Here is a 14,831-nt window from a genome sequence, read left to right as displayed (position 1 = left end):
GATATCCATAATAAAGGCTAGATGTCTTACGGCGGAGTCTCTATCCTCATCACCGGCGGCCATCTTGTCACAGGCAAGCTTTCTGGCGGGCTCTGTGGTGCCTGATGTAATATGAGTGATCAGCACGAACACAAATACTCTTATCTCTTGAAATCTTGACGGATTTACAAACGGTTTGGTTTCTTACAAACGTTATTAACGTGGCTATAATTCTGGATGATTATTTATTTATACACTTATTATTCATAAGTATGCAGTGTCATAACTACATCTCTGACGTTTATAACAAACCAAACCGTTTGAAAATCGGTAGAAAATTGAGCAAGTTATGGTTATTTAAAAAGTACATGCACCATTAAAACACAATGTTACGAGTAAGCGAGCTGCCTGTGACAAGATGGCCGCCAGGTGCGGACGTCGACCTCCATTGGCCAGCAGCGCGAACGAGACATCTAGCCTTTATTATGGATATCTATGGTTTTCTCATTCATTATCTGTGAAGTAGACTCCAGTACCACACCCCAGTCCAGCAGGTGGCGGTAATGCACCATTAAAGTTAGTTGCCAACCGCCATAAAATTGAAAGAAGAAGAAGAAGAATTATCTGCGAAGTCTTGTTTAGTGTTACACTGCAATTCCGAGCATTCTTCCTGGTTTTATGTCTCTTGGTTTTGGATTTCTTGCCTGTTGCGTGGATTACTCTTTTGCCCGTGTTCTCTGCCTTGTTATGTTTGTTTGTTTGCCTGTGTTTGACCTTGCCTGTACTTTGGATTACATCTTTGGATTAGCCTGTTCAATAAATACTGCATTTGGATCCTCAACCTTCCTGTCTCGGAGCAGTTTGTGACAGAAGACTTCGCCAATATGGATCCAGCAGTTGAGTTAGTCCGCATGCGCCGAGGTAAGCATACCCTTGAAGAGCACATTCATATTTTCCTGGACATTGCAAATGTTTCTGAACTGCCAGATTGTGCTCTCATTGACTTTTTCTTTAACGGGCTTAACCATCCGCTTAAGGACAAGTTTATCCACGATGCTCCTCGAGGGTCGTTCAGTGACTTTTTGGATTATGCCCTGCTTTTGTTTGGTTCCTCCTTCACTGTTGGGGAGGTTGAGGAGAACATGTCCCTTAAACGTTTTTTTGGGGAGGGGCATCACACTCCAAGATCCAGTGGCCATTGAGCTTGGCCCACCACAGTCACCAGCATGCCCAGGTCTGCCTCTTCACGTCATGCCTGCCGAGCCTGAGTCAGTTCTGGAAAAGACAGCACTCATCATAGTCGCCACTGCGATTTTGAGTGTGTGGGCAGTACCCACGTCGGCTCCAGCTCGTGAATCCTTGGCCAAGATGGCCGGCGTCCTACAAGAGTCTCGTCCCGTGATGGCCACCCTTCCAGAGTCTCGTCCCGTGATGGCCGCCCTTCCAGAGTCTCGTCCCGTGATGGGCGCCGTCCTTCCAGAGTCTCGTCCCGTCATGGCTGCCCTTCCAGAGTCTCGTCCCGTGATGGCCGCCCTTCCAGAGTCTCGTCCCGTGATGGCCGCCCTTCCAGAGTCTCATCCCGTGATGGCCGCCGTCCTTCCAGGGTCTCGTCCCGTCATGGCCGCCCTTCCAGAGTCTCGTCCCGTGATGCCCGCCCTTCCAGAGTCTCGTCCCGTGATGGCCGTCCTTCCAGAGTCTCGTCCCGTGATGGCCACCCTTCCAGAGTCTCGTCCCGTGATGGCCGCCCTTCCAGAGTCTCGTCCCGTGATGGCCGCCCTTCCAGAGTCTCGTCCCGTGATGGCCGCCGTCCTTCCAGAGTCTCGTCCCGTGATGGCCGCCGTCCTTCCAGAGTCTCGTCCCGTGATGGCCGCCGTCCTTCCAGAGTCTCGTCCCGTCATGGCCGCCCTTCCAGAGTCTCGTCCCGTGATGGCCGTCCTTCCAGAGTCTCGTCCCGTGATGGCCACCCTTCCAGAGTCTCGTCCCGTGATGGCCGCCCTTCCAGAGTCTCGTCCCGTCATGGCCGCCCTTCCAGAGTCTCGTCCCGTGATGGCCGCCGTCCTTCCAGAGTCTCGTCCCGTGATGGCCGCCGTCCTTCCAGAGTCTCGTCCCGTCATGGCCGCCCTTCCAGAGTCTCGTCCCGTCATGGCCGCCCTTCCAGAGTCTCGTCCCGTGATGGCCGCCCTTCCAGAGTCTCGTCCCGTGATGGCCGCCCTTCCAGAGTCTCGTCCCGTGATGGCCGCCCTTCCAGAGTCTCGTCCCGTGATGGCCGTCCTTCCAGAGTCTCGTCCCGTGATGGCCACCCTTCCAGAGTCTCGTCCCGTGATGGCCGCCCTTCCAGAGTCTCGTCCCGTGATGGCCGCCCTTCCAGAGTCTCGTCCCGTGATGGCCGCCGTCCTTCCAGAGTCTCGTCCCGTCATGGCCTCCCTTCCAGAGTCTCGTCCCGTGATGGCCGCCCTTCCAGAGTCTCGTCCCGTGATGGCCGCCCTTCCAGAGTCTCGTCCCGTGATGGCCGCCCTTCCAGAGTCTCGTCCCGTGATGGCCGCCGTCCTTCCAGAGTCTCGTCCCGTCATGGCCTCCCTTCCAGAGTCTCGTCCCGTCATGGCCGCCCTTCCAGAGTCTCGTCCCGTCATGGCCGCCCTTCCACAGTCTCGTGCCGTGATGGCCGCCCTTCCAGAGTCTCGTCCCGTGATGGCCGCCCTTCCAGAGTCTCGTCCCATGATGGCCGCCCTTCAAGAGTCTCGTCCCGTGATGGCCGCCCTTCCAGAGTCTCGTCCCATGATGGCCGCCACGCCTGTGGACATCATGCCCGCCGCCACGCCTGTGGCTTCGGACAAGATGGCAGCCTCTATGCCTGTATCTTCAGACAAGCAACCGCCTCTGCCCCTGAAGCGTTGGATGACTTGGATCCTCAACCTTCCTGTCTGGGAGCAGTTCGTGACACATGCAGAGAACTCTCCTCATATTAATGCATAATGATGCCTTTAAAAGTTAATGGCCAAATGGATCTTTATAAAAGTCCACATTGTTATTGTAGATGAAATATAACAAGGATATCAATAAATAAAATAAAAATGATCAGGTTAAACTTTGATTAGTCACTCAAACCTTTATCTAAACCTCTCACCGTCGGTCGCGCATATCTGCCATGTTTTGTAGTTTTTTTTTAACACTTTTTACTCGTGTTCGTAGTTCCTCCTCCAAAGCGCAGTGGGCTGTGGGCAATATTAGCCTTTATAGTGTGCACGGATCCACACTTCGAAAATCAACTGGAAATAGTCGACCATCCGTGGACTTCTGGCATATTCTTTTCAACATACTACGCTTTGGGACACACTTATTTCAATCTCACATACTGTTTAGGATGGATAGTATGGACATTGAGACGCAGGGAAGATTAATAAGTATCCAGGATTCCCAGCTCCACTCCGGGTTTTTTCATTTCCTGCATTTTACATTTTTAATAAAACATTGTTTAGTATGTTTTTAAGCCATTTTAGTTACGAGTACTCGTAACTAAATAAATATCCCCATAAACCACGTTTGTGTTGTAATACATGTCATGATGTAAATTTGTGTCCTCATATATGGTGCCTAATAGGTTTCTTAAAAGAATTGCTATTAGTCACACTTCTATAATTAACCGTGGCACATAACGCATGTTTTACAGTATGAGACCTTGTACAAAAGATCTTTTTTTCATCTGTGATTCCATCTTTCATATTTAATGCCTTGTTTGTATTTCAACAAAAGAGCGACTTCTGTTATCCATTCAATTCTGCCAATTCAATTCAATTTTCAAAGTCTCTAACAGCAGCAACAGTAACATTCACTATGATTTAAAAAAAAAAATCATTTCATATGGATTCATTAGATATCCGTCGAGTCATCTAAAGCTGTCCCTGAATAAATGTTGGCTAATCGTTGCATTGAAGTCCAGTTGTTTGCCAGTTAGCATGAATGTACTGCTAATCCAGACCCGATGGCAAAAGTCAATAATCACTGTTGTTGATCCCTGAAATGTGAGTTTTTCCACCAGTCCCCAGCATTGCCATATCCTCATAAATTCAACATGAGACTCGTCATGACTATGTGTATCTGGTTATATTCAAAGCAACTGTAAAGAGAGTCAATTCAACATGCCTCATCTGAGAACAATGCAACATAATGAACTCATCTGTGTTCATGCGCTGAGTCTCAAAGGTATGGATGCAAGTAGTTTTAGTAGTCTATACATAATATTTTTTTTGTTTCTTGAAATTTCGAAGTGTTTGTATTGTTTCAGAAGAATTATACCAGCTTATTGTTCCAGCTGCTGCTGGAGTTGTAAAATTCAGTTGGAACTACTTCCTCAATGCCTAATACAATGAGCACCACTTTAGTTTCAGAAAGCAAAGACAATGCAAAGAAAGAGAATCAGCTGATCATAAGGTGAACATTACATTTGTATTCCCATAGCTTAATAAATGTAATCATAGACATTAGAAATTAGAACAGTAACAGCCATTGCTATACACATAAACATGTATTGTGTTATTACTGTCGCTCAGTCCACAATAAAATGCTGCATTTAAAAATTATTATAACATAATCAATATTAACATAATAGTAATTACTAAAATTAATGTTATATATATATTAGGGTATGTATATGATGCTATACAGCACTATGTACACATAATGCTGAAATTATACCAAAAAATTATTTGAATAAATACTGCATTATTTAACCATGTCTATATTTATGATTTGTGTATTTGATTGTGTTCTATAACAGTATTATTACTATTATTTTAATATGGTATATTATACTATATGTCACATAGCCTAATATAATACTTAAATGATACAAGTTACAACAACATTTATTTGAATAAATACTACATTATTTAACAATGTCTATGTTTATGATTATGTTCTATAACAGTATTATTATTATCATTATTATAACACTTACGTGGTAATAATAAAATGAAGAAGAACAAGAAGTAGAATAATGGAACTGTTGTTGTCTCTGTCACGGCATTGTCAGTGTTTAATCTGTTTTGAGTCTCACATGAATTCACACACAGCGAAGAATTCTCCAAGTGTGGCACCATTCCTTCGCCCATGCAGCAGCACACTCTCTCTCTCTCTCTCTCTCTCTCTCTCTCTCTCTCTCTCTCTCTCTCTCTCTCTCTCTCTCTCTCTCTCTCTCTCTCTCTCTCTCTCTCTCTCTCTCTCTCTCTCTCTCTCTCTCTCTCTCTCTCTCTCTCTCTCTCTCTCTCTCTCTCTCTCTCTCTCTCATGGCGAGCAGAAGGGACGCCGTCTCTGTTACGGACTGACGGAAGCTCTGCTTTCCTCCTCGCATTCTTTAAAAACACATGAATTCACTCGCGTAAAGAGGCGTGAGTCTCCACACTCTTCCGTCTAAAGGGGTTAAATAAAGGAAATCTCAGCATGAACAGTATGAGCAGTTGCGGCTTCCTGAATATGGCGACGACAGGAGATTTTGACCCGCTCAACGCCACTATTCCTGCCACAAAAGTTGAGATTACGGTCTCGTGCAGGTGAGGAACGTTTACGTACCGCTCGCACCTTTACGTACAACTGCCTTTTATTGACAATCCGCCTGATGTTTTAATAAAACATTTGGAGACGACACAATTACGCATGACATTTTGGCACAAAACCAGGTTATAACCTCGTCTATCTCCAAAATGTCATGCGTAAGTGTGTAAACGTGGTGTAGGATATGTGAATATCATAATAGAAGAAATATATTTCCACTGTACTTTTACTCTTGGAGTTTTTCGGAATGTTACTTTCTTTCGCACCATAACAAACACTATCCACGCCGCTTCTTTCACCAGCTGTTAGTCAAATGCCTAACATAAGTTTTGTTTTGGTATAACTATGGTGTTTTTTTTCCGAAATGGGCTATTACTTCTGAAGTGAAATTGAATTAAAGGTGGACTTTGTAATGATTATGATTTGATTTTGGGTAACCGAAACCGAAAACACACAGTCGCACGTTTGTTTTGGTCATGATGATTACTATCTATCGACTTCTATTGTTTTATACTGCACTATTGATATTTATTTCATTTAACCACAAGTCATAATTTGGTTTATTATGTTTATTGAACTCTCATTCAGGTTTGACTATCCTTTAATAATTTGGTCTCCACAATGTAAGAAAACCCCCCTCACACTTGTTGTATTACGAATATGGTCTTCCGGTTGAGTTCTTTCTTACTTTCAAGCATAAACGACTGCAAAACCACACGTACGTTTGAATCAAACATGTCTCCTTGATAATGTTCAAGTTGTTCAAGAGTAGTTTATGAGATATCACATTATAACTCAAATATTTAACACTTCCTTAAACATTCCTTATCCTAAACACACTTGACATCTTTTAAAATACTGTTATGATTCATATTTTGGTAGCACTTTATTTTACAGTCCTGCTTCCATGTACATACTATGTACGTATTATAGTAATTACGGTAACACTTTACAATAAGTTTAATTAGTTAACATTAGTTAATGAACTAACAATGAGCAATACATTTGTAACCATATTTATTCATCTTTGTTAATGTTAGTTAATAGAAATACAGCTGTTCATTGTTTGTTCATGTTAGTTCACAGTGCATTAATTAAAGTTAACAAATACAACCTTTGATTTTAATAACTTGTTAGTAAATGTTAAAATTAATATTAACTAAAATTAATAAATGCTGAAGTATTGTTCATTCTTAGTTCATGTTAACTAAGGTAGTTAACTAATGTTAACTAATTAACCTTATTTTTAAGTGTTACCGTAATTACAATAATAACTAGGTAGGCTACTAAACCTGAACCTAACCGTAACCCAGTAAGTTATCTTATATTACTCAGTACTTTCTTAGGTAAGTACACGCAAGTACATATACTTAAAGTGCAACCCATATTTCTTATCAATATATCATCATAATTGCTGGCGATTTACCTTTTGAACTCACTCTCCCACCAGAAGCGAGTCATTTTGGATAATGATTATTTCATATTTCTCAACAGCCTGGGTTTAGCTGGAAAATTATGGCTTTAATAAAGCAGAAAAAAAAAACATATTTGGGAAAGTTATTGATTGTTGTGCATTTAGAGATTGTTCAGATGAATAATTCACGTGTAGGGCCTATACGTTTGTGATGCATCCGGGCTCCCCTCGCGTAAACAAATGCGAGCGGGCAGGAGCTGTCCGCTCAGCCGTTGTGAGGAGATGTTGACGGTGAATTACTATGCTCCGTGTCCCCTTGGGCAGGCATGTGCAACAGGGGAACACACACGCACACATAGGTGCGCACAATCTAGAAGCTCTCTTGGGAAGGGAACGGTAGCGGTGCCATGGTTACGATCAGGTACATTCCTGTACTGTAGGGCCACTTTACCACTGTCACCATGGTTATCATGGGAGATGAGCAGATAGAGGAGAATGTCTGTATTCATAAGATCACAGTCAAACATGTGAAATAAAATGCTAAATTAGATGCATATTACATTTAGTGTCTAGTGTTATGGAAATTTCGAGGTCCACGGGTGTCGTTAAGTTTGCACGTTGAGCAAGTTAGCTTGTTTTTTTTTGTTTGTTTTTTTTAGCTGTTAATTATGTTTCAGAGTGACCGGAGTTCAATTTTCAATGTGAGCTGTTTCTTGACTGTGTAATTATCTGAACTTGAAGCGCATGAGGGTGTTAGGTCACTGTATAATCACATACAAATTGGAGAATGGCTTGAGAATATCCAACCTTACTGCTAGTTAAATATAGTCTGTTTTAAAGGGCTTTATAGAGATGATTTAATTACAGGTTTTTTTTTTCAAAAGGTAAGAAGTGAATACAGGATACATGTGGGTAACAGATAACAGACATGTATTTTAGGTTGAAATATTTATGAGTGTATATTATGACTATGCACGATTCTGGATAAATTGAGAATCACATTTTTTTTTTTTTTTTTTTTTAAATAGAGATTATGATTTTCTCAAGATTCTGATAGATGACTAAACAAAATAATAGAGGTTCTCACAAAATGTTAATCGCTGCAGTCTCTTTCAAAATGTTTAACTGATTTGAATGAATATTTTAAAAAAAGTATTTTGAGTGAATGATTCAATGACTCCCTCATAAAGATTGCACTTGTCTCATTACACGATAAATCAACGTTTTTGAACGAATCTCTTGAGTGAATGATTCAATGACTCCCTCATAAAGATTGCACTTGTCTCATTACACGATAAATCAACGTTTTTGAACGAATCTCTTGAGTGAATGATTCAATGACTCACTCATAAAGACTTAACTTGTTTCATTACACAATAAATCAACGTTTTTGAACGAATCTGTTGAGTGAATGATTCAATGACTCCCTCATAAAGACTTAACTTGTTTCATTACACGATGAATCAAGTTTTTGAATGAATCTCTTGAGTGAATGATTCAATGACTCCCTCATAAAGACTTAACTTGTTTCATTACACGATGAATCAACGTTTTTGAACGAATCTCTCGAGTGAGTGATTCAATGACAAATACACTTTTAACAGTCACTTGTCGCCACCTACTGGTGTAACAGAGTCACTTTCAAAATGTGATTTACTGTATTTTGATCTCTACCGTAGACGTCAGTGTTGATATCCGAGCTGTAAACTTTTATCCCAGTCCTTCTGTGATATTTCGAATTATTGTAAGAAATAACGATGCTGTGTGGTTGAAAAGAGTTTCATATATATGACGGAAGTTAAGGTTATATGCTCATTTAGCGCATGGTCTCACAAACGTTGTAGGTCTACAAGTTCTTCAGAGGTGCAGCAGGGACTCTCAGTTACATATTGTGTAAACTTGTTAGTTATAGTTGTTAGTTATTTTACTATTCTGAACTTTTTAAAACCATATTAGTTTGAGATCAGACGATAATTGGTGGAGCCCCTGCAGTACTGCCACGGACCCCCTGTTAAAGACCCCTGGTCCATAAATATTCTGATAAACCATAAAAGCGAGTGGAAAGTTCAAACATTTTTACGGACAGAGAATTATGCTTTTGGCAAACATGCCTTAGAGATTAAGTATTATGTGTGACTATGACTAATATTCTACTTAGTGCTTTAGGAAACTCATCCTGAGTCAGTGTTTCAAGCTCTTTCGTCTCGTATTGAATAATCAGTAACGCAATATAATTCAATTGAAATGTTCCGCTCCAGAACACATATCCCTGCATTTCCTTGTTTATGGCTCTATTAGCTGGAGTGGGCGGTCTTCGATAGATAAGAATCCCATTTGGACTCTGATTCCAATGATTGGTAAACAGCTTTGCTTGACACTGTTTATGTGTTCATTTTTTCCTGTTTGATTCACAGAACTTTCAGTTTCAATATTTGAGCTATAAATGAATTTTTTTTATTCTTAATGTGTGTTATTTGATGCAGAAGAATATTAGGTAACACTTTATTTTTCAGTGTCATTGTTACACATTACATGTAATTACTGTAGTAATAACTATAAATTATGCATAATTACATGCAATTAACCCTAAATCAAACCCTCATTCTAACCCTATTATAAGTACATGTAGTTAATTATTATTAATCAGTACTTAGATGTGATTACACTGTAATACTGACACTTTAAAATAAAGTGTAAATGAATATTATGATTGTAGAGTAACAGTAATGCTATAGAAACATTTTGTTTGTCTGCATGTTTTGGATGATTGACAGATGTTTACTTCATTGTTATGCAGTTGCTATGCTACTCTAGGTGGTTGCTAGGGTGTTTAAAAAATAAATAAAAAGTCCACCCCCCAAGTCTTTATATACTGATTTGTAGATATGGCTTGTGGCAAGAAAAAAAATGTGTAAATCTGATATCTTATAGAAGTAATTACTTCAACTTCAACATGACAGAAACTCTTTTAAATGTCAAACGTAACTGAACATTAAACACTAGCAGGTCTTTCCCTCATAAAATTAATAAAATAACCCTTCATTTCAGCATTTACTCTTTTGATCCAGCCTTATGCAAAGCATGTTGATAACTAAAATGTCACTGCCCTGTTTAAAACTTAAATAAAAAACATTAGGTATTGACAAATGTTCAGCAATTGTGCTTTAGCTCATTTAAATTAAGTAAATTGCACAAGCAGCAATACTAATTTTCTACTCAGGACCAAAAAAGTTAATTATTCTTTTTGATCATACACTATTTTTTTTATATTAGATGTTTTATATAGTACATCAGATACTATGTTATTACATTGTAGTTACATTGTATCAAAGGCATATTTTTTAAAAATGGAAGTACATATGTCTTCATATATTCAGCTTACATCTTTTTAATGCAAGTTACACTTTGCTGAATGAGGATGTTATGCAATCATTAATTTATGTCATATTGTTTTACAGTTAATACAATGGCTAAACTATAACTGTTAAAGTATAGTTGATACCAATACCAGTAAAATGTCACAATTCTCTATACCAACTTTGGTACCATAGCAAAAAAACTATTGGAATTATTTAAGGTCTCATTAGTAAACAAAAAAAAAAAAAAAAAAAAAAAAAGTTTATATTACCTCAGGTTATTACAAAATATTAACAGATACACTTTTTGATTTTAATAATGTATTATTAAATGTTGAAACTGAGATGAACTTAGACTAATAAATGCTTTTGAAGCATTTTTTCATTTTTAGTTTAACTAATTTAGTCCAGTAAATTTTAACAAATCGAACATGCAAAGTGTTACTTTTATAACTAACGATTTAACTGTTGTAAAAATACAAATTAATTCATGCTAATTAGAATTATAAGTAAATAACACATTAAAACATTAGCATCACGGATCTCTGGCGTTTTGAGTGGATTCTGATTCACTTAAACACCTCTGATTGGCCATTGCACTCACATGCACAACAGAAATGTCTGTGATTGGCTGCAATACACAACACTTCAAAAAAACACATTGCAAAGAGAAACCTTTGATGCTTTTCACAGAGTTCACACACAAATAGACAAATACAAAGACTGTTCTGTATTTAAACTTAAATTTAAATTTAAACAAAGCATTAAAGTACTTTTGATACTGCACTATTAATATCCCAATGCAGTCTGTTTGTTTTTACACAGTGAATTTCTGTGGTAAAAGCTTAACATGTACTGAACCTGGAGTATTCCTTTAGGAGCACTTTCTGAGTTTCTCTTTTGAATAGTTTCCCATTTAGGGAGGACTGTGCCATTTATTGAGCCAGGACCGTTCTTACAGAATCATCTTCTACTCATTAAGTCTCAAGTCACTGAGATGATCCACTGAGATCCAGCCTTACAGTATTATGATTCTCACGTCCAACTTCATTAGATGATGTCCGTCAGTGACGTGTTTAATAAGCTCTTGCTCAGGTGGAGGTGCTGAAGGTCTCATTTACTCTGTAACGGATCTGAAGGTCAAGAGAGCAGTTGCAGACCCAGCTGAGTCTAGTCTCTCTCGAGATGGATTTCTCAACGTTTCTGCTCCGCAACCCCAGTATCCTTAGATCACCTTGATTAAAAACGCATCCTTAATTTTATGCTAAATTTATTCAGGGAATAACCTCACATCAGAGAGACCATGGTGGGTTCGCTTGGGCTTTTTGTTATTTGTTTCAAATGAATGAGAATGACACGCTCAAGCTCATTTGGATATTCTTAAAAACATCTAATCTTGCAACAAAAAAACCCAAAAACAATAAGGGTTTGGAATGATATAAGAATGAGTAAATTATGACATCATTTTAATATTTGGTTGAGCAAATCCTTCAGATAATCATAACAGCACAGACTGCAGGTGGTTCGGAATTGTGTGTGTGTGTGTGTGTGTGTGTGTGTGCGCGCATTTACACGGTTTCCGGCCAGTAGATGTGTTTGATCTTCTGAGATGAATTGATTTTATCCAGTCCGTCCTAATTTTGCTTTGCAGCTTTACATATTTATTCACGTGTTTGTATTTGTTTGAACCTGGGAGCTTGAGTGGTGTACAGTGGCATTAATGGAATAATTTGTTTTCTCACCCACATGTTGTTCCAAACATTTGACTTCTGTGGTAAATAAAAAAAGACATTTTGAATAATGTATGTATCTCATTTGGCATGCAACTATACAATGAACGAGGCCTGGAGCTTTTAAACTTCAAAAAGGATGTTTAAACGAAGTCCATATATGGCTCTGTACTTTATGTCTTCTGAAACCACACAATAGCTTTTTTTTGTGACAAACTAATCATGAATCATTCAGGGGAGCATTTTCTGAAAGTCCCCCTGTGGTGAAAATCAAGCTTTTGATGTTGTTTATATGTCTATGTGGTGTTTTTAATATGCTTTAAGACAAACCGTGTGCAAATTCATAAGTCGACACCATTGCTGAGTATTTTCTCTTTAAAACTGCAGTGAACCAAAGACAGTCTCAAAATCGAGTGGATCTCTGAGCTGGTGTGAGTGAGTGGAGGCGGGGCTAATTTGCATATTCATAGAACCGCGTATACTAAATGAGGCAAGGGTGTAGAGTTACATTCAAGCTATTTTAAGGCATGAAGTTTTTTTTTTTTGGAAAAAATGTTTAAATATGTAAATTTGGTGATCAAAGATGAGTTTTAAGGGATACAATTATTGACTACAGGGGGACTTTGCTTGTGAGTTTTGTCATTACCTGCATAGTTCAATGTATCTGCGTTTCTCGTAACCACAGTTCCAATGAACATTCACAAACATCATCGTAAAAGTGTGTGGTCGGAACTACAGCTCTCGACCATGGTAAAGTTTCTTGTTAAAGTCCCCGTGAACCGGAAGTTGCAAACGACTTTTCTCCAGTGTTGTGACATATTTCCGAGAGAAACGGAATACTAAATGAGGCAAAATGGTGGGCGTGGCTTTTTCCCCAACTAGCACCTGATTGGATCTAGAAAAGTAGGTGTTTTCATTCAGCCTGTCTACTGTCAGTTGGAGGGGCGTGGTTACGGATGTTAAGAAGACGCCCAAACCGTGAAACCTACGTCATCAGGCAAGGTCCTCCAACGCAGAGGGGAGGGGAAATTTCAGATTTTGATTAAATATTACGAAGCCCAAAAAATTTTTTGTGTGGATTGACTTGCATGGATGAATTGTTCACCACAAAACGATCAATTTAGGCAAACAAAGTAAGTATGGTCAATTTTGAATTCATGGGGACTTTAAGATGACTTACAGGATTAAATATCTCTCTCGAAAAAATAAGCAAGCTATCTCACAGTATGTTCTATATCTTTCATTCCCCATATATAACATCGGCCAGTAAGAGCTGTGAGTGTAAACACACAACTGATTTAAGTTTGACAAGCTCAGTTCCTATTCACTTCTGATTATATTGGGGAGAAAAATGTCCAGGAGACAACAGAAAAAAGAATGTTAAAAGTGTTTGGAGTGACATGACGTTGAGTATTACTGACAGAATTAAAAAAAAATGTGGTTAAACCACAGTATCCCTTTAAGCAAAGAGTTTCTTGAACTTTTTATGGGTGCTTTAGTCGATTCGCCATGACATCACCCGATATTTGTCCCCAGACAATGATGAGAGAAATTCTTGGAACTGTATGGAAAATAATTTGCTTTCTGTTTATAGAAGCAAGGTCTCACACAGAGGTCAGAACCGGAAGTAGGCTTGCTTTCGGTCCAGAAGTGGCTGCTGGACTTATCAGTAGCAGAATGCATTAAAGCATGCAGAATGAAATGAGACTAGAACTGAAAAAGTTGCTTGAGGGCAGTCTGGAAGTAGATCCAGGTACTGCTGTAATGTTGGAACTAATGTCTGCAAATTTCCATGCTTTCCCCTCTCCCTGTGCGTGTGTATTTGGGTGTCTGTGTGTGATTTTTGTCTGTATATCTGCAATAAGGGATTAGAGCTGTTTATTTGTTCTGTAGAACAAACATTGTTTTCTCTGAAGCGGCTGATGATGACCTGCCCAGGCGGACTATGTGATTGGCCCCTTCTCAAACGCTCACTGGGTTTCCAGCAGTCTGTCGAAGCGGTAAATTCTGGTTGCTATGTGACTCATTGCGTTGGTGAACCTCTGTTGGTGTACTGCTCCCCAGGCTTGATGGGAGATTTATACTGCACTGGATGACACACTGCTTTGCTCTTCCTTGCAAGCCGCCAGCTTCCAACCGGAGGTCACCCTTTAAATGAAAAAGGCAAACCTTTTTTTGATAAATTTAAAGGAGTACTATTATGCCCTTTTACAAAGTCTTGATTTTGTTTTCGGGGTGTACTAGAATATGTTTTCACGCTTGATTGTTCAAAATACACTTTATTTTTCACATATTTTACATTATTACAGATCCTCTCTCCCCAGTCTGGTTGAAAGCATTGTTTTCGATGAAGCCCCTCCTTCCGAAATACGAAATGTGCTGTGATTGGTTAGCCGGCCCAGTGTGTTGTGATTGGCAGTGCTTAGCGCGTGTTTGGGAAATGTCACGCACGATGGCGTCAATTTCAAACCATTTCAAGTCTGATTCAGACCCTGACAATTTTAACGAACAAGAGTATTGTGCTGAACGGATTTCAAGCACGGACTTAGCAAGCACGGATTTCGCAGGACGTTTCAGTTAAAATTTACTATGTTATCCCCCATTTAATCATATTTGTCGGGAAAACTAATACAAAAAGTAATCGATCGCAAAATCAAGAGTCTAACAAAAGCAAGAGCTTACAAAAGCTAAAGTAAACACTACATCAATACTGTATTGTTAGTTAGCAGGCTAGAAAAGCTTTGCAACTACATAAAGCTTTTAATTGGAACTGTTAAGAGAAAACATAACTACAAATAATAAGAC

The 14,831-nt window shown here is 39.4% G+C and overlaps 1 protein-coding gene across 2 annotated transcripts in view; it reads left to right on the top strand.

The window, feature by feature from the left end:
- The first annotated feature begins 5,226 nt into the window (after nucleotides 1-5,226).
- LOC130092518 (copine-8) overlaps nucleotides 5,227-14,831 on the top strand; it is a 117,453-nt gene continuing 107,848 nt past the window's right edge. The window contains exon 1 of one of the 2 annotated variants that reach the window (XM_056260402.1): nucleotides 5,227-5,525. In XM_056260402.1, the coding sequence (XP_056116377.1) occupies nucleotides 5,416-5,525 (110 nt within the window). In that variant the 5' untranslated portion in view covers nucleotides 5,227-5,415. The remainder of the gene's footprint in view (nucleotides 5,526-14,831) is intronic. The other variant, XM_056260403.1, reaches the window with a different exon arrangement.

This window comes from Rhinichthys klamathensis, unplaced genomic scaffold (genome assembly GCF_029890125.1).
Source record: "Rhinichthys klamathensis goyatoka isolate OS25496 unplaced genomic scaffold, OSU_Roscu_1.1 h1tg000176l_1, whole genome shotgun sequence".
NCBI classification, from domain to species: Eukaryota; Metazoa; Chordata; class Actinopteri; order Cypriniformes; family Leuciscidae; genus Rhinichthys; species Rhinichthys klamathensis.
The sequence above is the reverse complement of the archived record's forward strand: the minus strand, read 5'-3'. Positions and strand labels throughout refer to the sequence as shown.